Below are 22,860 nucleotides of genomic sequence, written 5' to 3'. Positions count from 1 at the left end.
TAAAAATGTTAAAAACAAAAGTTATAAGTGTAAAGAGTCCCACCAGGAGCTGGTCATTAAAGCATTTGTCACTAAAAGCTACTATAACAGAGATTGAAACCCCCTCCCCCTCCTCACCACCCTTCATGCAGTCAAACTTTTAGGCCTAGCCAGTCATCTTCCACTGCACAGAGTTCCCCCTTAATGGCCCAGTGCATCACAAACTGGGTCACGTTGTGTTGTAGAGTGAAGTGTTCAAGCTCAAAAGAGACATGTGCCCATATCAGGAACTGGAAGAGGTGAAGGGCAATGTGAGAGCCAGCCCCTGTGGCTCTTCAAGGTTGCCGTCTTGACCTGGCCCAGATAGAGAGACTAACAGAACTTTATTATAAAAATGTTAAAAATAAAAGGGAAAAATATACAAAAAGTAGATGTGGCTGTACAAGGAGCTGGGCATGAAAGTGTTCACCAGTCAAAATGGCATCATAACCGAAAGACTGAAGCCCTTTCCTCCCTCCCCTACCTCCTTCATGCAGTCGTACTTTTTGGACTAGCTGGCCATCTTCCACAATACAGCATGATTCTTTGATGACCCAGTGTGACACAAATCCATCTATGTTCTGTTGTACGGTGAAGTAACTAGAGTCAAGGGAGAGATGCATCTAGACCGGGAACCAAAAGAGGTGAAGGGTGATAAATAGAATCTTACAGTCTTTAACCTGAAACTGGATTTATACTTTAATCATGACAGACAGATAGACAACAATTTCACTGATTTGAAACTGGATGTCTTTCTACCCTGTATTTCATCGAGAGAGAGAGAGAGAGAGAGGAGTTGACAAACCTCTCAATATAACTCATAACACCTGGCCTGGGCACCAGTCTATATCATGTGGATCATGATTTGTAGAGTGAGGAATGGTGCAGTTAAGGGTGTTTGTAGGAACTTAACTCTGAATTTCTAGTATCTCCAGCCTTTGTATTTTCATAAATTTCACCTTTGATTCTACTGGTTTTCAAGTGTTGCTGGTTTTTTTAGATACTCTGTCACTGTTTCAATAAGGTTAGCAGCAGACAGAATCGATCTGCTGTACCTTAATAAAGTTCACTTTGTCTGGGAGTGACATGGCCATTCCTGTAGCTGACATGCCTGGCTCTGATATGGCCTTCCCTGCACTGGCTGGCTGGCCGAGGTAGCCCTTGTGCTCCCTGCTGAGTAGACATGGCAGTACCTGACAATGCATGCAGGTACCAGCAAATGCCAAGGTACAGGTGTGGTGGGTGCCAGGATCAGCCTTTCTACTTCAGGACTGGCTCCTATCCCACAATTACCACTGATAAAAATGCATATATTCTTCTGGTACGGGGCCTGGAGAAGCCAATTTTAGTTTCCTGTGACTGAGCGGTTGTAAATTGGACTAATTTAGGATTTGATAGAAAACTGAAATGAGGTTGCCAAGCTCCGGGAAGGAAACAGCAGCTGGGAAAGGCCCATCTCTGCCTCACACCGGGCAGCCCATGGGTCGGACTTGTGGGACCTGCTATCCAGGTGATGCTGCCCCTTCTGAGTCACATATCCAGTCATTGGCCAAGAGACCCACAAATATGTTCAGAGCCAGAGACAATGCTGGCAGGATAACACATGTCTCCAAGGTGCCAGGGTCCCAGGGGGCTCCTTGCTGATGGAATTCACTTACTTCTCTCTCTTTCTCTCTCTCTCTCTCTCTTTTTCTCCCCCTTTCTTTTTCTTTCTTTCTCTCTCTCTTTCTCTTTCTGTTCTCTTTGCACTCCGCAAAGGCACAGCTTCACCATTAAATTTCAGTCATAAACACAGCCCATGCCCAAATGGAGATTATAGGAGGTTTTGCTACTGCTGCTATGGTGAAAGCGGTTCCACCAGTGCCTGAGTTGCATGTGCCGTAGAGGTTAGCTGGGATGGGCACTAAGATATGCTGTCCTGGTGCTAGGGCCATTCTGCTTCCTTTGTGCCCATGGGAGTCAGTTAAGGATAGGAATTTTGGTCTGAGATAACATGTGGGGTGGACTATGAATCCCTTGGCTGCCCCAGAGATAGCTCAGCAATGAATGCTACCTTGTTTACCAGCCTGCCAGTCTGCATGAGTGTCCAACTGGGTACCCCGCCACGTGCTCTGGATGTGTGTCCAGCCATGTGCTCCAGAGGCGTACCGAGATGCGACAGATGCGTGTTCAGCTGCGTGCTCTAGCAAATGCCCAGGCATGTGCCCTACCGCATGTACAGCCAGGCGCTCCCTCCAGTGTCTGTCCAGGTGCCTGTAGCATGCCCAGTTGGAGTTTTAATCCTGTGTGCCATCATGTAGTCATCTGTACTCTGCCTTGCATGCTGAGCTTGGTCTGGCTGCATGTTAAGCCATGTGCCTTGTCACATGTCTGCCTGCCTGTTTAGCCATGTGCTCTGATGCATGTTTTGCTGTATACTCTTTCATGCCACTGACTGTATATTTTGCTGGGTGTTCTGTCATGTATCAGCTCGCAAGCTCAGAAGACACATGCCTGGTCATGTATTGGCCTGCATGGTTGGTTAGTCACGTGTCCTGTCATGTATCTGGTTGTGTTTTGCCAGGTGCTCTGTCAAGTGCCTGGCTGCCTGTTTGGCAAGTTGTACAACCCCGTATCTCAGCAAGGACACTGTCATGTGTCATTCAGCTGTGTACTCTGACTGCACATTAGCACGTCTAACAATCTACAGTGTCTTGCACCAGCCCCTGTGCTCCACTGTCCATGTGCTCTGTCTGTCATGCCCAAAGGAGATCCTGATGTGGAGCTCTGCCATATTCCTAGCCATAAGCTCAGATGGCTGCAGTTCTGACCTTGGACCCTCTGGAGTCAGTGGAGGGGCCTTGCTGCCTGATTGGCTGCAGCTAAGGAGTGGGGCTTTGCATTTTTGTGAGTAAGAGGTTGGGCCCCTACATGCACAGATATCCCATAAGCTAAAAAATGCTGTTTATCCAAGATACAAGCATTTCCTCCCTTTGTTCGGGGCTGCTGAGTGAAGAATCCATGGGCTTTCATCTCACAGCTTGCTCAGTGCCACATCTGATGTAGCTCCCAGATCTATGGAGCACCATGCCCAGCACATGACTGGTGAAAGGGCTGCCCGCTAATCGCAAAAGAGCTTACTGGCAGGTCCCTCCTTCATACTTAGTCTAGCATGTGATGTGGCTGCCACGAGTCACACTATATTCTCAGTATACCAAAAGGGCATCCATGTCACACTGCTGCATGAGCTCTGAGCCTGGGGGAGGGGAGGTGTGGAAGGGCCAGGGGCCTGGGGCCAGGACTGTATCTGTGATGCTCCAGCTGCAAGCTTGGCTTGAATCGCCTTGCCGAGCCCGTTCCTGGGAGGTCTCGGCTGCCCTACCCATAGCCCATGGGGGAGGGAGGCGGGGCAGGTGGGCGTTTCCTATGTGATAGGAAACGGCATGGACACTGAGGGATTCGCCGTTCCACAGCAGCCTAATTAGCTCAGAAACGAGGTCGGCCGGCATGCTGAGAAGGTGCCGTCTCTCTGAGTCGCGGGGAAGCGGAGCAGGGACCAACCGGCAGGCACTTTCACACCCAGCTCTGAGGAGCAGGGGAGGGCAGATGGGCAAGATGGCCATGGAGCGAGGGCTTTGCACCCCCAGAGAGGTGGAGACGGGGTCAAGACCCAGAGGGACCACTTGCTGCTTCCGAAGGCGCCTGCCGGACAGCTCCCTGCACTGGGGCATCTTCTCTCTAACTCTTTTCTTTTCCTTCCTCCAATTTTGCCCCTTCACCTTCTTTTCCTTTCTCTCCTCTCCTCTGCCCTTCCCCTCCCTAAGTTTTGAGGACTCCACCATGTCCACAGCCACTACCCTTGAGTATATCCCCACCTCAGCAGGAGACCCAAAATGCCAGCGCCCCCGCACCCTGATGCGCCAGCAGAGCCTCCAGCAGCCTCTCAGCCAGCACCAGAAAGCCAACCACAACCAGCCCACTACCAGCCAGAGCCTGGGCCACCTCCAGTCCCACACCAGCTCCTCTTCCAGCGCCGGCAATGCCCGGGGCTACCGGAGCGGCCAGTCGCGCCAGGGCACCTCGGCTGGCTTCAAGCACCGCACGGCTGGGGGCCGGAGCCGCTCAAACCCAGGGAGCTGGGACCATGTAGTGGGGCAGATTCGCAACCGAGGCTTGGACATGAAGTCCTTCCTGTAAGTTCTCGCTCTGTTCTCCTTTCCTCTTGCTCCCTTGCTCCTTTGTTCCACTTGCCCCCACAGACTCAGGGCTGAGGCCCTGGTGCCATGCCAGGTGCCATATTTTCCTCTGGCATGGGCAGCTCTCACTGCTTAGACTCCTTGCTCTGGCACTTGCCAGCTGCTGAAGTAGCTACGTCCCGGCATGGCCCAGTGAGACAGCGGTGGAGGAGGTGGAGAGCCTCATCTCCCTCCCAGAAGGGGTTGGGGTCTCTCATTCCCCTCTGCTCCCTCCCTTTGTATCTGGGGGAAGCATTTGCTCTGCATCACTGACCAAACTCCACCACTTCTGTGTCATGTCGTGGCTTTGCCATGAGCATCCAGGAGAACCTTCCCATGGGCCTGCTCCAGGATAGTTCTTCAGATCCCACTGTCCTACTGCTAGGAACCAGTCAGGCTCATCCACTTCCTGGGTCATAGCCTGAGCCAAGAGAACCGGCCCGTGGAGCCTGCTCTCAGCAGCCCCATAGGCAGTGCTATAACACCCTGTTTCTAAGTTCTGCACTCCCCAGAAGATTTAGACCAGGCTCCCACTTCAGAAGCACCCTCACTTGCTAAAGGGCTGCTGCAAAATCCCAGATAGGATCTGTCAGCGATATCTTGCCATATCCCCCTCAGCAGCAGGCAGACAGTGCACAATATTGTCTCAGGTGGGAGGGAAAGTCTGTCAGCTCCCTGGGGAGGCACTTTCTTCCCCCTGCAGTGTGGCAAACAGGTTCTCATTCCATCCCATGAAACTGGCACCCCCCTCCCTCGAGGGGGCCACTTGCCTGCATTTCATCACAGAGCAGGCAGTGGTCTGCTTAGTCTCAGTACCCAGCCGCTTAGTGCCAAGACCCTCAAGGCAGCGTGGGTGATCTGTCATCTGTCTAAAACACGGCTTCTATTGAGGACAGTTTTGAAATCCCCAGTGCCTAAGGACTAATCCAAGGCTGTGGCTGTCACCCTATCTCTGCATATGATGATGTGGCTTATCTTCTGAGAAAGCCTCCCTCCCTTCCTCCCTCCCTCCCTTCCTTGTCCACACCAATATTCTCCCAAGCCCTCATGCTTTGCATGCTATGTCTCAGCCCATGCACAGTACCAGACAGGGACCAGATTTTGTCCTGCCATGGGAGCACCTGTGGCTAGATCCCCAGCTGGTGGAAATCAGGATTGCCTTATAGGAGTCACCAGGGATGGGATTGTGACCTAAGACAGCTCCTTGCTAGCTGAAGTAAATCGGTGTAGCTCCATTCAGACCCTGAGTCTGGATTTCCCATGCTGGAGTAAATCAGCCACAGTTCCTTTGACTCCAGCCATGGCTGGGAAGGGCAGTCTAGTACCCAGGGCACCAGAATGGGGTTCAGGACAGCTGGGTTCTGATTCTGGCTCAGACTTTATCTTCTTGAGCAGCTGTGGGGTCTCCCTGGCACCTGAATTCCCACTTTGCCAAGTGAGATGACACTTCCTGATGCCATTGTGGTGCTGGGAAGAGGAGCTCCGCAGGTGGGCTGTGCTCAGGTCCCCTGGGGGTGCCCAGCTAGGTGAGGAACTGTGCTGATTTCCAGCCATTGAAGGCTCTAGCCCACAGAGGGGAGGTCTATCCTCCCTCCTGGAGGACACGGATGGCTAGCTTTAATCAACCCAGTGCAAACCATTTTGATATTCTGGGGCGAGAGCTGCAGTCCACCGTGACAATCTCAAGCAATGGCGGTGGCCACCATCCTCCACGTTCATTTACTTGCTGTTAATTCCCCTCCACTTCCTAGTGGCTCATATCCGACCCCCTTCTCCATCTCAATCAGCAGCGTGGAGTGTCTGCCTCCCATCCTCGGCCTGAAAGATTTTCATAGCGGGCTCCATTTGCCTGCTTCCTGATTTATACATGAAGCTCATTAGACCTCCAGAGGATTATAGACTTCTGTGTTTGCACAGCATCATTTGCTTATTCCAGCCTTAATTGGTGTGGGGGAAAAAAAGCATACCCACAGAAAGGGAAGGAGCAGAACAGCCCCATTGTTCCTCCCTTTGGAGGAGCCACCGCCACTTAGTTCCATTACTTCCCCAAACCATTAACTTTGTTGTTGTTGTTGTTGTTTCATCTTGTTTACCATCAAACTCTGCTCCTCAGCATTTTAATGCAAACGCATTTATTAACCTCCAGGGGGTTGTGGGAGGCTGCACTAACGAGCTTGCATCAGCCGCACAAAGGCAGATGTGAGGACTCGCTGTCCCAGAACCTTAAGTGGACAAAAACTGCTTGATCTTCAGGCGTGGGATCAGACCCTTTATGTAAGGAGCTTGTACCAATGGCCGCGAGCTCCCCACCCCACCCTCCACCAGGAGGCTGAAGCCGAGCGAGTTCTTCTCTATACATATATAGAGAGCAATATATCTGCCCACTCTTGCTTCCCCGTGCAAATAATTGCTGTCATTTGCCTGGCCGTGAGCTACAATTGCAGGGGTGAGGGGAGCTAGTCCATATGATGTGGGCTGGCAAAAATGTGAACTGTGAGCGCAGCTCTAGTAGGGTTGGGTCCATGCTAGGAGAGCACCAGGCTTCATGCCATTGGAAAGGAGAAGGGGGTCCCCTGCTGCTGCTCCATGAGATCCAGTGCTGCCTCCTTGTCCTCAAAAAGCCTAGGATAACAGAATTAAATCAATGGCCAGTGTATGTGGCTTTGTTAGAGGGTTTTCACACCACTCTCTGAACCCTGCCCACATGAGCTCTTTATAGTCTGTCCCCTTGGCTTTGTGGGCATTAGGTTGCAAGCTAGAGTCCTGATAAAGCATGCCCTAAGACTAAGGCTTTCCTGAGGCAGTTTCCTTTTGCTATAACTGGCCTTCCCAGGGGACAGGAGCCTGCAGTGCCATCCAGACTCTTGCTGTGAGAGTTTGCTGGGTGCACCACCCCGCTTCCTGCCCAGCATAGCCATTCCCCCAGCCTACCACCAAGCACTGTGCCCTGTGGCATGCAGGTGTGCCTACCCTCCCCCGAGACACAGAGGTGGCTGTAACCTCTTGTTTGTACCTGGTGACAATCTCCCCTCCACACCTTCTGATGTGGAGGTCCTTTGTTCTTCCCTTCCCCCAACAGAAGTCTGTCCTCTTCTTTCTTGCTTCCACTTGCCCATGGGAAGATTTCTCTTCTGTTCACTTTTTCAGGGCACATCCAAAGTGCTAGTCTTTCAGGAGAAGCCCAGGCATCATGTGACTTGCCCTGGCCCCAACCCCTGGTCACTTTGAGTGACCTTTCCCAGCCCCCAACCATCCCAAGCACCTTTCTGGTTCCTTGAAGGGTACTGCAAAGTAGTGACATACAGGGTGTGCCCTCAGATGAACTAAGGAAGATCCTGGGGATCCCAGAGCTGCATTCCCCAAGGGGTGGAGCCTCATGACGCCAGATCTGTGACCCTGCAGAACCACCTGCCCTTCCAATGGCTGCAGATGCTGTGGGGACAGTGCCCTGGCTGGCCCCCTTCATTCCAAGCTGGGGCTGGTGCAGAGCAAGCTACAGGCTAGCAGGTTTGGTGTGGCAGCCTCCTTCTCTCACATGCCTTGAATTCAAAGCCAGAGGGGGCTGCACTGGTTGTCCAGCCGATGTCCTCCATCACACAGGGTGGCGGGGAACCTCCCCCAGAGACTCCCACACAGAGCCTGCAACTAGGGCTCTTCTGCTGCTGGAAGGCCAGTTGTGCCATGTACCGTGTGCCAAGCCCCTCACAGGACAGCCCTTGCTGATAGTTGTTCCTAGGTTGGAGCCCTGTCTTGGAAGCTCAGCTGCCTTTGAGTTTCCAGAGTGTCCTCCTAATGAAGTCAGTTTGGGGCAAGAATCCAACAGATGGCATAAGACCGAACCTCATGGCAGGAAGGAGATTGCAGCATGGAGAGGGGGACTATGCTCCCTTGTCACGCTACATGGAGCTTCATCTACCTCAGGGCTGCTGTGAGCCCCTTTTGGATGACACTGCTCTAGGGTTCCAGAGGTGTAGCCCTAGGGAGGTAATGCAGGGCAGCAAGGCAGGATGTGCTTTCAGGGCACAAATGTGACTGTGGTTAACAACTTATACTGCCACAGCATCTTCCAGGCCACAACCTCAAAGCACTTTGCAAACATCAGGCATCTGACAATTAGACAGGGAGGCCTTACACACTGATGGGGCAGGGGCAGGGGCTTGGGGGTCATAGGCAGGCAGACTGGGTTCTGACCCTGGCTCTGTCAGCATGACCCTGGGTGAGCAGATGAACCTCTCTGCACATCAGTGGCCTACAGGTACCAGCACCTTCTTATATGCTACAGAGAAATGTAAGGAGATGAAGGGAGCTGGATCACCTGCCAGCCCCTCAAATTTCAAAGCCACTCAGACTCCAAAACCTGCCATGTTTTTCTTTAAAATCCCAGCCTTCTCCAAACAAACAAGGTTTGCAAAAGAGGGTGCCTACAGGCATGTCCACACTGCCTCTATGCCAGGCCCCTGGAGCAGGCCCTTCCTCTTTCACACCAAATCACAGATGTGAGTGGAGCTGCCAACATGCAGTGCCTTAGAAAGATCCCCATCCAGGTGAAATGTTGCCTGAAGGCAAGGATCATGTTTCTGGGTGCGGCCCATAGTGAGTCATGCAGCACTGAAATGCCAACTCTTCTTCCTTGCTGGCTGACCCTCTGTCAATCCAGTTCTGTATCCCAACCGCTATCCTTGCATGTATACACGCACACACACACAGCTGTCCCCTTATCAAGGATCTCCCTCAGTCTTAACACCGCGGCCCACCCCCCTCAGCATCAGACCTCTCAGAACCACCCACCTCCCATGCCAACCCTCAGCCAGGCCCATCCTTCCCACATTGTGCCCGTTCTCTCACACCCCATACCTATCTTCAATCCCTCCTCACCTCCCTTTGTTACCATCCCATCTTCTCTGCTGACCCTCGTCTTCTGCACAGTGTAACAACCCTGTGCAGTTGTGAGCAAGAGCAGAACTGGTCTCCCCTGGGAGGGGAAATACCCCAGGCCTCCCAGTTCCCTATGTCAGACTGAGGGCCCCTTCCTGGACTTGTGTCTCAAGGGACATGAGCAGAGTAGAATAGGATTGCACTTAGAGACTTAGGCTGCTGGCAGATGTGAAAGAAAAGAAAAGAAAACAGCACTTTACCAGAAGAGGAAACATGTTTGACTTGACTCCCCAGCAGCTGTATAGCTCACATGCTTCAGAGGGCCTTTTTGGTACTTTTATCTCTGTACAGGCGCTGGGTGTACCAGGTCAAACTAATGTGATGCCTCTTCTGGGCATGCACTGGGCTTGACACAGGGGGGTGTCGAGCTGAAAGTAAAATGCTGTTTTCAGGGGTTTTTTATATCTGTAAGCAGCCTTAGATGCCTAAAAGACTCTTTAGTGCCACTTAAGAGGTCGTAGAGGTGGGGTAAGGTCTGTGTCACAGCCTTTTCCTGGAGTTGTGTCCCCATCGGTCTCCTGGCAATGAAGTCCCCATGGACCCCACAAGTTCCTTTTTCCTGCTGAACAATGGCACTAGGACTGGATGGCTTTCTCCCTGGGCTGCGTGAGTTTTCAAAGGTGCGTGCTTTACAGAGATCTGAGAAGCTCTGTTGTGTCATTTCCTCTCCCCTCGACATGCTTCCAAATGAGCCTTCAGCTTGTGCCATGGGTGTCTTCCCCAAGCTGGAGAAGTCCCTTGCACCCATTCTGTCTCTGGGGTAATTCTCGCTGCTCTTTCTCCCTCAGGCTTCATTTCTTATGCTTTGTTCTCTCTCTTTCCTTTCTGCTTCCTGAATCTGGGGCCTCCTCCTCGCTGTGGCCGGCTCCCTTTTGGGCAGGGAAGGCCGGATGGTGGTGTTATCTCTGGTTTTGGGACTCTCGGAACAGGACGACTTTGCCAATATACCAGACCTGCAAACCACGGGGAACCAGCAGAACCAGAACACTCAGGGGGACAAGAGGTATGAGTAAGGGAGAGGGCACTTCAGCAGCAGGAGGAGACGAGAGGGTCGGCGAAGGCTGGCACCAGCTCCTGTGGCCAGTGGGAGTGGAAGGTCGGAGCATCAGGAGGGTGGAACTTCAGGCATCCCAGGTGCTGGGCACAGTGACTTCCCCAGTCCCTGGCTCCCACTTCTGGTGTCCACACCTGCTGTGAGGAAGCTCTGGAGTGTGGCATTCGCTTCTTCCCTCACCCCGTTCTCCTTCATGTCAAATCCCCTCCCTTCTCTTGTGGGCATGCAGAGGGTGCATGCTGGGGAATGGAGAGGGGTCTGCTAGGGCTATAAAGCATCCTCAGCCTGATTAGTCCATGCCATAGAGGTAGAGGGGAAAGGGCAGGGGGAAGGGGTATGAAAATGTCCCTGGAGAAAAGGAGAGAGAGGCTGACTGGACTGAGGGAGAAAAGGGGACTTTTGCCCATGTGGGGTCACTGGGCTATGCAGAGCTTGGGAAATCCCCATGTCCCAACACCTTAGCCCACCATAGGTAGTCTCAGAGAGGTCCCTGACTATTCAGTGCCCTGTGCAGCACATCTGGGAGGACCAAGAGCCACCACCCCCGCCCCCGCTGCCACTCCCACCCCGGTTGCAATCCTGGCCTCTATAGAAGGTAAAGGTGATTTTGCCACTGACATACTCAATTCCAGTGTTGGCTGGCAAGGGGCTCAGGGAGGCAGAGGGTGAGGAAAGGCCAGTGAAGAGGAGTATATGTCTCGGATTCCATCCTTGTGCAAACACTGAGGCAGTTGTACATTAGAGCCAGGGAGACCACCTCTGCTGAACGTGGATAGCACATGCCCTAAAGCCACTGTGTTGGCCCTTAACCTGTGTTTTGAGAAGTAGCCTGCATTTCCCTGCATCCTGGTGCCTTGGGGTTTCGTCCTGGCCTCCAAAATGGGAAGATATTCCCCGCAGGTCTAGGGAGGAGCTTTTCCTTCTGCTTATTGCCAATAGCACTGCCCTAAACCCTGCCTACTGCCATGCCTACCTGGAGAGGGAACAGCAGGCTCAGAAGTAGACCCCGAGAGTCTGGGGAGTGAAGCCCCTTTCCACCATTATGGACTAGTTGCTGCTTTGTACACAAGGGCAGCTCTGTCAGTGTATCCCACACTCTGCCAGCCCAGCAGCTCAAGCAAGCACCTCAGCCCTGCCCATAACCCTGGGGATTGTCTGCCTCAACCACACATAGAAAAGTAGACCTGGAAAGGGCTTTTTGAGGTCATCTAGTCCAATCCTCTGCAAATGGGGGGTTTGATTAGATGACCATCTCAGCCAAGTATCTGTCTTACATGCGCTAAACCATCCCAGCCAAGTATCTGTCTTACATGCACTTAAAAGCTCCCAGGATGGAGATTCCACAGCCCCTCTAGTTAGCCTGCTCCAATGCTCAGCCACCCTTATAGTAAGAAAGTTCTTACTAGCATCCAACCTAAATCTCCCTTGTTGCAATTTAAGACCTTTTTTCTATGTCCTCTCCCCTGTGGCCACATAGAACAGTCTATCGCCATCCTCTTTATAACCTTCTTGTATTTGAAGGCTGTTATCAAATCCCCACTCAGTCTTTTCTTCACCAGATTAAATAATCCCTCTTCTTCCAACCTCTGCTTGTAAGTCATGTTTTCTAGACCTCTGCTCAGCTGATAAGCACAGCTCTGCTAATATCCCCTCCTGTGCTGAATGCTCCAGCACAACCAACCGGACCACACAGCCAGGGCTGCCTGTAGGCTGCCGAGGGTATCCAGCATGGTTGTTCATGTCCCAAACCACCCAAGTCCAGGCCTCAATAATGGTGCCAACCCCTGAATTCAGACAGCAACGGTCTATACTGCTCCATGTTACTCTAGGGACATTTATTCAAAAGGAGAGGTGGGGGAAAGAATCTCATGAAAGTGAGGTCTGTCTGGCCTCTTCATTGGGGCCTGCCCCTGCTAACTCAGCCCTGTGGCCCTGCCAGCCCAAAGGGCCATTATGTATCCTATAGGGCTGCCAGAGCCCCAGCCAGGCCAGTGCCCACAGCTGAGACTGCCACACAGCTCTAATGACACCCACTAATGTCTGATAGCAATAGAGGTTGGACTCATCTCCCAGCACCTCTGAGCAGGCTCCAAAAGGCAGTTCAGAGCTTCTTTCGCAGACACAGGTCCCTGAGCCCACACTCTTTCACATTTGGGAGCCAAATCTGTAGTTGGGGTGAAACAAAGTGGCTTCCCTGCCTTTCAGATCCGGTGATCCTGGGTTAGATCTCTATGGAGCACCCAGCTAAGGGCCCTCAAGTTTCAATAGGAACCTGTGCTCATGAGTGAAGTGGGAGGGTGTAGCTCAGGTGACACATGGCCTTCTAGCAAGAGCATACTCAGCTCAGCCCCCTCAGAGGCCTCTCTGCCCCTGGAGTCCAGGGAGCAAGTTCCTGGGCATTCCTCTGAAATCTTGATGACTCCTCTGCTCCCCAGTCCAGCCCCATTCCTCACCTCCCATCTCTGGGTGATACCTTCCCTGCCCCACCTGTGCTCCCCATATCACACTACATCCTGCTCAGCCACTGTGAGCCCTTGGGGCCTAAGGCTGCCTTCATGCCAGTGCCGCTCCCCTAACAGCTGTGAAGTCAGCCTGGGTCACGCCAGCAAGGGAGGTGACCAGGCGCTAGCTTTGGTCTACAGTGAGCCTTGGCAATCATGTCTGCTCAGCACGGCCCTGGCTGGACAGGGCTCAGCATCATGCCAGGGGTCTTAGCATCATGCCTCCCCTTCCGTTCTCTGATCAGCCAAGCCAGGAATCCTGAGGGGACACCCCCACCCCCTGTGGGCATCACTCCCAATCCCCCCACTCCTGGGCACAGGACCAAGATATGCAGCCAGCAAATCTGTTGGTGTCTTTATGCCCTGCTGGTGCTCCCCAGTGGATACTTGTGCCTGGGTTTGTAGGGAGGGAATGGTGGTACGCCAGCCCCCTGCCCCTTGTTCTTGTGCCACCTGTTTCCCTTAGCAAAAAGGGCCCTGGCAAAAGGCATAGGGTAGGGGTGGGCAAAATGCGGCCAGCTGGCTGGATGCGGCCCACCAAGCCATTCTATCCGGGCCACAGGGCCCCTAAAAAATTTAGAAAATTAATATTTATCTGTCCTTGGTTCCTGTCACGTGGCCCTCAACGGCCTGCCAAAACTCAGTAAGTGGCCCTCTGCCTGAAACAATTGCCTGCCCCTGGAATAGGCGAAGAGGGGGAAGGGAGGACCTGGCTGGAGGCTTAGAGGTCTCAAACCCTTGGAAGAGTGTGTTAAATTCCATCTCAAGCTGCAAGGAGGTGTGAAGAAGGAGAAGAAGGAGCTGGTTCCACATGATCAGCGTGTTAATTAGCTGGCACTGTTCTCACCCACAGCCTATTTTTACCTTGCTCTGGTTCTGTTTCACTACATATTTTAGCACTTCCCTTTTGATCACCAGCTCGTACAGTCTGTCCCAGCCTGACACGCGACAGTGGTGGGCACAGACCGTCCTGCTGAGATGACCACAGCTGTAGCCTGCACAGAGCACCTGGTCTTGGTGCACACCCCTTCTGCAGGCCTCACCCCCTGAGCTGACACCCCCACTCCAGGCTGTCAGGGAACCTCAGTGCTGTCCCAAAGAGAAAGTCCTTGCTGAAGACCCAGCATACCTCCCACTCCCTTGATTTTAGGGGAAGTGTCTTCCCTAGGGTTACTGTCCTTCTGGCTGTGTTGAGAGCACCCTCTGGTGGCCCTCGGGACACACTTACCTTCCTCATAGCCACAGTCCTCAGACTGGTCTAGATCTGTGTGTGGCTAAATTGAAACAAAAGTAGCCACATGCACCTCTTCATCCCAGATAGACAGTGAAAGGCAGCTGGTGGAGCATGCATAGGGAAAAAATGCTGCAATGAACAAAAAATGGGAGCAAGGTCTCTGTGTGTGTATGTATGCGCACAGGCGTGCGTGCACATGTGCTTGTGTCTGTGTCTAAACCCCAGTGACAATTCCCCTCGCCCCAGGAAGGATCCATTGGTGTATTTGTGTGTGTGTGCACATGCATGCACGCAAACCCTGGCACATCTGCCCTCTTAGCCTGAACCGGCCTGCAAGTGTACGTAGGAGCCTCTTCCCAGGATAGCAGACCCTGATCCTGGCCTTGGGCTTGTACCTTTAGGGTGAGGATGAAGAGGACTTGACTTTCTCCAGTAAAAAGTGACTGGGCCCTTGGGACTCTGGTCTGAGGGAAGAGAGTAATGCCAGCAGGGGCTACTGCCGAGTCATGCAGCTTGTGCTTTCCTTGCACCTAAACAGCTCTCAATGATATCCAAAAATCTCCTCATAAAAGACGAGGTTCAGGCAGGGAGAGGGAGAGAGCCATGCCGTCCCCTTATTCTCCCCAGGGCCATTCCTCAGCACTGTTAAGTATCAAGGGTGAGTGTCATGTACCCTGGCACCCATGAACCAATGCAGCCCAGGCCCAGGAAGGAGGGCCCAGCTCTGGGACCTTCTGACTTCAGTCCACTGATCCAGGGTCCTTTAATGTACTATCATCCTGCTGGGGACATAGGAACATAAGCATTTCTGTTTATGGGGTCAGACCATAGGTCCATCTTGCCTAGTATCCCATCATGCCCACTATGTCACACAGTGGCAGAGAGAGGATGCTGAGAGTATGGGCATGACCCAGAGTTTTCCCACTGTTCCTCTCTCACTTGCAGCCTCCAGCATTTAAGGTCTAGGAAGTTCTGGGAAGAACCAGCCAGGTGAGGATAGAGGCTCTGCCAGTCCTGAAAGCAAACAGAAAGCTTGTGGGGGTGAGGGCGTTATTGGGAAGGGGAGAGGGCCAGGGTGGGGGTCCCTCTGGAGCAGGAGTTTGTGGGGAGGTGATCAGGTCTGTGCTCTCAGTCCTCACCCTCTGGAGCAAGTGTGCACCTCTCCCCCTCCTCCCCTTCCTCACTTCCCCTCAGCTCGTCCCTCCGCACCCTGTCTCACCAAGAAAAGCCCAGCGACTCCTGCCCTTCTCCTTGCTTTTGGCCTCTGCTGTCTCTCTGGCCCCCATCTTCTCATCCCTTCCTAACAACCCCACATCCTCAGTGCTTCTAGCTCCCTCCCTGTTTCCCCCATGCCCACATACCTTTGTCTTTTATTTCCTTCACACTTCCGTCTCCCAACTTTTTACAACCCATGGCCCCCCTTCTCCCCCCAACTTCTCTTCCTTCCACCCCTGTGGAGTTAGGTGGGTTTAGCTGCTGGAGGCTGGGAGGGTGGCAAGGGAAGGACTAACACAGGAAGGACTAGCACAGATTGCTCCAAGGTTTGTAGGTGGCTTGAAGACCCTCTCTCTCTCTCTTTTTCTCTCTCTCTTCCATTATCCCCCACACCAGCACTCCTGTTTGCAGTGACCATGTGGTGTTATAATGTCTCCTCCGTTCCCTTTTCTCTGCTTCTTCCTTCCAGCCCTGCTGCTGCTGCTCAGCCTTTCCCCTCTGTCAGCCCCAGCGACGCCAGTCCAATGCCTTGTTCTGTCGGTGTGGTGGCTGCTTCTTGTTTACTAATCTTTCTCTCTCTCTCTTTTTCTGTCCTTCTCCCTCTCCTCCCACTTTTTCTGCACTTTCCCTTTCCTCAGGAGGCAGGCCGGGTCCCTATACTGGAAGACATTCCTCCTCCCTTGTCTCTCTCTAACTCTGCCCCTCGCTGTCCTGTGACCTCTGCCGGTGCTAACCATTTCCCAGACAGCTTTGCAGCCGCTGCAGCACATTGGGGTTGAGAAAATAACTCTGAAACCGTTCCTGCCTCCAGCAGTCAATCACATGCTCACTCTTGCTCTCTCTCACTCTGTTTTTAACCTGACTTTACCTCTCCAGCTCTTTCCGTCTCCTTTATTGCTGTGTGTGCCATGCTGTTTGCAAGTGTTTGAGGGTGTCTAGATTGTGTGTGTGTGTGTGTGTGTGTGTACATGCTTGTGCAAGTCTGTAAGTGTCTGTGTGTCAGCTTGGTGTGCACAACTCTGTGAGCATGTCTTCAGCGGTGTGTTTCTGTCACTCGGTGGGTGTATCAGTGTGTCTAGAATTACATGTGTACATGGGTCATTCTGCCTACAGTTGTAATTACATGTCTAGATCTGTGTGTGTATCTGGTTGTGTTTGCAAGAGTCATGGCATATCTACAGCTCACTCTCTCTGTCGATCTATGCAGATACTAGCATGTACAGATTTTGCATGTGTCGCTGTGTGTGTATGTGTTTGTGACCCTGTCTGCAAATGTGTCCTTGGGAAGGTGTTTCTGTAGGTACATCGGGACTGTATGTGCTCATCAGTGTGCATGCATCCTTCTTTGTTGGGTATCTGGGGTTAGTGTGTATCTCTACATTATCCTACATGTATACACCATGTATGTTTCTGTGTATACGACCCTCTATGCATATGTGAGTGTATGTGTGTATCCTGTGCATCTATATGCACCTCTGTGTGCATCTCCAGGAATGTCTGTCTATGTGGGTCTGTCAGTTGCTCCATTGCTGCTCTCTTTCTGTGTGCACATGACAACATGTGGGCCTATGTCTCTCCTCTCTGCCTTTTCCAGCTCCCTGCCAGCTCCTGCCCCCTCTCCCGCTGGGTTGCTCCTTGCTGCCAATCTCACATGTGTTGCCTGTCTGGAAGTGTCAGGCACTGAGTTGTAGCTGCCAGGGCCTCACTGTGCTCCTCCTTCCAAGCAGCACTGTTAGCTGCCTCCAGCCCTTGTCACTGAGAGGGCTGGTGGGGGCAAGCAGGGCTGGGGCCTCCTTTTTTTGTCACACAGTTGTGTGTGCATGCGTGTATTGGGTGTGTAAATGAGTGCTGTGGCCAGGGGAACCTGGACTCCTGGCCTGGAGACATGGCACCATCCCTGAGGGCAGGAAGGCAAGGGGATGCTTTGGTGTCCCTCTGAGATACAGCCCTCCCACCTGTGGGGGAATCTCACTGCCTAGATGATGGGGGGAATGCCTTGTGTGGTCCAGTCACTCTCCCAGACTGACATAGTCCCACCTCGTCAGTAGGAACAAGAAGGATCATTGGACCAGAAGCCTGGGAAGGAAGAACAGTGATGTGGCTTGTGTGCTCTGCCCAGCTTTCTTGCCTTGCAACCTTTCCATGGCTTCCCAGTGGGAAGGGAGAAAGGGGCAGTGGGCTAAGCTGTTTCCACGTGCAACCAGCACTTCTTGGAAGTGAATTCTTCCTGGGTATGGGAGAGGGATGCCCAGATGGGCAGGAGAAGGCCTGCTGACAAGGCAAGAGCTACAGCCTCTCAATGCATGGGTGAAACCCCCATCACTCATTCCCCTTGTGGGCATGTGAGTCACAGCCACTCTTGCTGAGGCTCCCACAAGGGACTTGGCGGGCCTGCCAGAGGTGCCGCCACCTGGCAACATCCTCCAGTGCCACAAGTAGAAGCAGCCCACAGAGTAGGAACTACGCTATATAGGTGAGGCACTAGATCTGCCACAACCTGGCTGGTAGGTGATAGGCCATAATGGATCTCCCATGGTCTGGCTGGTAGGTCACAGGATGCTATGGGGCTGCAATGCTGCCGACCTGGTCTGCCACCTTGGGGAAAGTTTCCCTGAAGGGGTCCTATGGGAGAAGGTGTGAGTGTGGGATGGAGAGGTAGGAAGGGGGAATCAGCTGGTATCCCATTCTCTTTGAGTACTTTCTCAGCCAGGACATGGGGCCAAAGTGCCATTGGATGATACACCTGAGCACCCACTGAAAGGGTAGGAAACAGGATGGGAAGGAGGGTGAGTAACAAAGGCCTCTGTAGAGCCAGAGCAAGACAGAGGCCATAGCAAAAGGGCACTGGTGTGGTGGCAAGTGTGATACAAACCACCTGCCTGAGGGGTGGGCATGAGTCAGGAGTGGTAAGAGATGCAAGAGCAACTCCACATGTTGGGACAGCCATCCAGGGGCCATGAGAGGCACAGGAGCTGCTCTGGGGGTCCCTATTGGGCATTGGGATCTTTCTTGCAGGACCCGGGCAGTGTTCTGGACAGGCCTGTCCCAGTCTCAGCTAGCTCTCTGCCCCTCTCTCACACACTGCCTCTCTCTCCCAGGTTACCACCCACTGGCAAGACAGCAAATGCAGCTCCCGCGCCTGGGCAGACACAGCATGATGAGTCTGACCGCAAAACAGAGCCTCGTTCCTCCGTCTCAGACCTGGTGAACTCCCTGACCAGCGAGATGCTAATGGTGAGTGCAGGCAGGAACACCCAGAGCCCCAGCCTGAAGGCATGGCAGGTCCTCTGGTACTGACTTGCTGTATTCCTACTGTGTGAAGCTGGGGTTGGGGCAGCCTGAGTTTCCTCCACAGTCAGTGCCTGTTCCACTGCCTTCTGGCTACATCTGTTGAACACCAGTCCTTCCCAAAGCTCCAGGCCTCAGGGCTGATGCTGTAGACGGTGCCCTGGGCCCCTACCAGCTGGTGGGCTTGCCAGGCCATTCCAGCTTTCCTTTGTTTCCTTCAGGGGCTCTGACCAAGATGCCCCAAGCCCCCAGATTCTGCAGGGTGATTGGTAGGACATTCCAGACACCTACTTCATCCTGAACTGTTCTAGACCACCCCTCCCCACCGCCTGCTTTCCCTTCAGGGGCAGTGATCAGCTCATGTATGGTTGGAGGGTATTCATGCAGATATTCCATGTTGCTGTTCAAGTCAGAGCTGGCACTCATACTTTTCTCAGTGGGCAACCAGAGCAACTGTGTTACCCAGACCCATTTCCCTAGAGTCTACTATTCCAGGACCCACATTCTGTCAGCATAGACCCTGGCTCTGAGCCCCAGGTACACACCCCCACACACCAACAGGGAAGCGTGAGACAAGTTTGGACTCTTTCCTACTTTTCACTGGTGTGGAAAGGAGGATAGTCCTAGCAAAAGCTCATCCCTCCTTCAGAGTTTTCCCAGCTGTTGGGGTGTCTTTGGACTGAGCATTACCCCAGATAGCCTAGCAGCAGCCGCTTGTCACAGAGTCAGGCCACACAGCTGTATTGGTGACCTTGACTCTGCACCCTGAGCTCTGCCAAGCCCCAGATCCCATTCTGCTCCTTGCTGGGGGGGGGAGACCAGGATGTAGTGGATGGGACTGAGCTGGTTCTGGCTCCCATCCAGCACAGATCAAATGAACAAGCAAACTTCCTGTGCAGCTCAGAGCTGAAAACTTAGCAAGCTGGAGCAGACAGGATGAAAGAGAGAGAGACAGACACCTGTCTGAGGAGGGCTGAATGGGAGCTTTGCAGTGCAATGGGTTGAGGGGGGACAGCACAGAGGAGTCTGATGCACACTAGCTGCTTTCCTCAGGCATGGGTCCCTTGCAGAGCTTTGAGAGGGGAGCTGTAGCTTTTGGAATGAGCATTTTATTTTAGACTCAAAGGGCTGCCCATGCCCTGCTCCGGGCAGAAGTATACCCGTCTAAACTGGCCTAAATGAAGCCCTCATCAATAGAGACAAGCAGCCTGGGTTGAGAGCTCCACACCCCCACACCATCAATCGTGAGCATTCCAGAATCACGAGGCAGCCCTGCCGCCCCCATCATAAGATTGGCTTCAAATGCACGAGATGTTTAAAAGAATACTGTGTAGGTTCACTTTATTTGCTGTTTGGGCTCAGAGCAGTTGGGGAATATCACGTTTGCATTCTTTTCTCTGCAACCAGGAAGGCTAGAAACTGTTTAGTAAGTGTGTATGAGGGGAGGAGGGTGTATTATTTTTCTTTAACAAAGGTTGAGATCTGCTGAGGTTCCCATGACTCCAGGAGATGGGGCTTTAAGGAATCCACTGCCTATTATGAGACCCTGGAGGGGATTGCAGTGCTAAAACTGGGAGGAGTCACTGCCACAGGAAAGAGGCTAGCTAAAAGTACAGGCAGGAAATCACCACTCGGTGGGGCAAAAGATGCAGATATGTATTGGAGGGGAAAGGAATCCAGAGCAGGGATGTTCCATGGGATACCTGAGAAGCTGAGCTAAGAGAGGCTAGGGAAGCAGTTGGGTGGCTGTACCCCCATTGAGCTGGTACTTGAAGCATTGTGTGTTACCATGACGATGCTGTGGTGTTTCATTGCTGTGAAACACCCTGACAATATCAAGCAGAGGATTGTTGCATGGGCAGGGATCAAGGGCATCGCCCAATGCCTAAAGAAGCCACTTGAAAGATTCAGTGAACTCTGGATTGTGTCCTGAGCAAAGGTCAGTGTATCTTGGTATTTGTCCGCTGAAGTGAAGACACCTCTGTCTCCGTGGTGTCTGGACTGAGATGGTAAGGAGTGTCGAATTGCAGGGGTGAGAACTGGAGTTCTCCAAGGAAAGCGGAAGTTTTGAAGTAGTAGAGCCTGAACAAGCATGGTATGGAAGAGAGAGGACAAATGGCAAGGGTCTAGGGAGATTGGCTGGGGAAGCATGGAATAGTTCACGGTGAAAGGTGAGCCTGTGGGAAACGAGTTATGCCATCTTTGTGCCAGATTGGCATGGAGGCTTGCATTTCTATCCCCAGCTCTGATGCGTGTGCTCAGAGTGAATCACCCCATCTCTCTTGGTCTTGGTTTCCTGTTTGCAAGCCAAGGAAACCATCCTTTGACTATTGAATTTCCAGGTGGTTTCAGGTAGGGGCAGGAGTGCTTGTCCCACACCCTGTACAACAGGACACTGACTGTATAAGACTTGATGGGATCTGGGTCATGGCATCCAGTCCCTGCTGTCACAGGCATTACATCACAGAATCTTGCTCACACATATATTGAGCTCCAGTATAAAAACCAATCTCTGCTACTCCTGTTGAAAGGCTGTTCTGCAACCTCCCTCTTCTGATGGTCTGAAACCTTCTTCTCTGAATTTATTCATGGCCTGTTTATATCCATTTGTCCTCATGCCAATGATATCCCTTTGCTTTCAGAGCTCTTCTTCCTCCCTAGTGATTACCCCTCTCATATATTTATAGTCACCAATCATAGCCTCTCTCAGTTTCCATCTTGTCAGGCCAAACAATCCAAGCTCTTCTCACCACCTCTGGTATGATAGGCTTTTCATTCCCATCATCATCCCATAGCTCTGCTCGGCCCCTTTCCCAGTTGAAGTCACCTCCTTTGAATGTGTGTGGTCAGTGTTGTACACAGCATTCCAGTGCCTTGTTCAATGACACTAACATTTCCCTATCTCTGCTGGAGAAAGGGACCAAAACAGCACACCCGATACATTTCTAGGATGACATTTGCCTTTTTCATGGCTACGCCATATTGGTGGCTCATAGTTATCCTGTAGTTGACTCATATATCTGGGTCAGCCTCCTACTTGGCTTTTCCAAATTGATAAATCCTCAGTTTATGGCAAAATTCTCATTATTAATCCCCAATCACATGACCTTTGCCCTTGGTAGTATTAAATGTAATCCCATTTCTATTACCCCAGTCCTCAAAGTCATCTGGTTCTTCTTGCATGATATTCCAATCCTCCTCCAGATTATCAGTGCCTCCCAGTTTATGTCACAAACTCTATCTACTAGCATACTTCCACTTTTTGTGCCAAGGAAGGTCACAAATGAAAATATCAAATCACAGTCCTAAAACCTTTCCAAGGGCTGCACTAATAACCCCTTCCAGCCCAATAGTTCCCCTTCAGTACAACCCAGGGTTTTCTCCCTTTTAATCAGCTCCTTATCTGCCGTCCAGCTCTTGTACTAAACCTCATCTTCTTTGGTTTGCGTAATCATTTCCCATGTGGCACCATGTCAAATGCTGTACTAAAGTCCAGGGCGATTAGATCTGCTGCATTTCTCTCGTCTAGAAAATCCATTATCTTATCATGGAAAGCTATCAGGTTAGTTTGGTGTGATCTACGTTCATAAGCCCATGTTGCATTTTATCCCATTTTCCTGATATCTCCACATCTTTATCTTTTCTTTAAATTTGTCAGCTCTCTGTTTACTCCTTCATATCTGTGTCTGGGAGCTCTTCAGTCTTGTCAATCTTGCTAACTAGTTCCCTTAATTTCTCAGTGTGCCCTTGTGGAATCAAAAGCCTTTTCTATGGGCTGAATTTTGTTTACCCTTCTTTTTAATTTAAGCTGAATCAACTCATGATCACTTGACCTGCAGTTATTTTCTGTGACCAGCTCTTACAAAGTCCTCACTAGGCTCTGTCTAGCCAGCTCAGCGATTACTTGGGGAAGACAACAGTTAGCTATATCACATCCAGGAAGCTCTGGGTGATCCTATTATGAGGAGCATATTTTCTCTGATCTGTATCTGGGAAGTTAGAGTTTCTCCTAATGACACAATTCCTGGTAGTGCTTTTTCTCTCTGATAATACCACAGCGATCTCTACCCATCTCCAAATCCCACCCTGGGGATCCTAGTAAGTGATCAAGCTCCATCTTAAAATTAATTAGGCTTGTTCCTCTGCTCCTCCTGTTGGGAGGCGGCTCCAAAACCTCCATGCGCCGATGATTAGAAACCTTCTTCTAATTTCAGCACTCAGTCAGGGCCTCGAGGGACAGCCAGAACGCTAGAAACACAACTTCAAAAACAGGCTTGTTGCAGCAGAAAAAAAAACCTGACATGTCTTTGGCTGTAAAAAAACATTTCAAAGGCAGCTGTGAGCAGTTCAGAACTCTGACTGGAAAGGTGAATTTTCCCAGGGCGGAAAAAGTAAAAGGCG

The 22,860-nt window shown here is 51.9% G+C and overlaps 1 protein-coding gene across 5 annotated transcripts in view; it reads left to right on the top strand.

The window, feature by feature from the left end:
* SYT7 (synaptotagmin 7) overlaps positions 1-22,860 on the top strand; it is a 148,944-nt gene that overhangs the window by 92,559 nt on the left and 33,525 nt on the right. For 3 of the 5 annotated variants that reach the window (XM_059722494.1, XM_059722495.1, XM_059722496.1), the window contains one exon: positions 18,270-18,405. In XM_059722494.1, the coding sequence (XP_059578477.1) occupies positions 18,270-18,405 (136 nt within the window). Of the gene's footprint in view, positions 1-3,821; positions 4,191-10,047; positions 10,171-18,269; positions 18,406-22,860 lie in introns of all 5 variants that reach the window. The other 2 variants (XM_059722492.1, XM_059722493.1) reach the window with 1 other exon arrangement.

Source organism: Alligator mississippiensis, chromosome 2 (assembly GCF_030867095.1).
Source record: "Alligator mississippiensis isolate rAllMis1 chromosome 2, rAllMis1, whole genome shotgun sequence".
NCBI classification, from domain to species: domain Eukaryota; kingdom Metazoa; phylum Chordata; order Crocodylia; family Alligatoridae; genus Alligator; species Alligator mississippiensis.
Note: the sequence above shows the minus strand (reverse complement) of the source record. Positions and strands in the feature narration are given on the sequence as shown.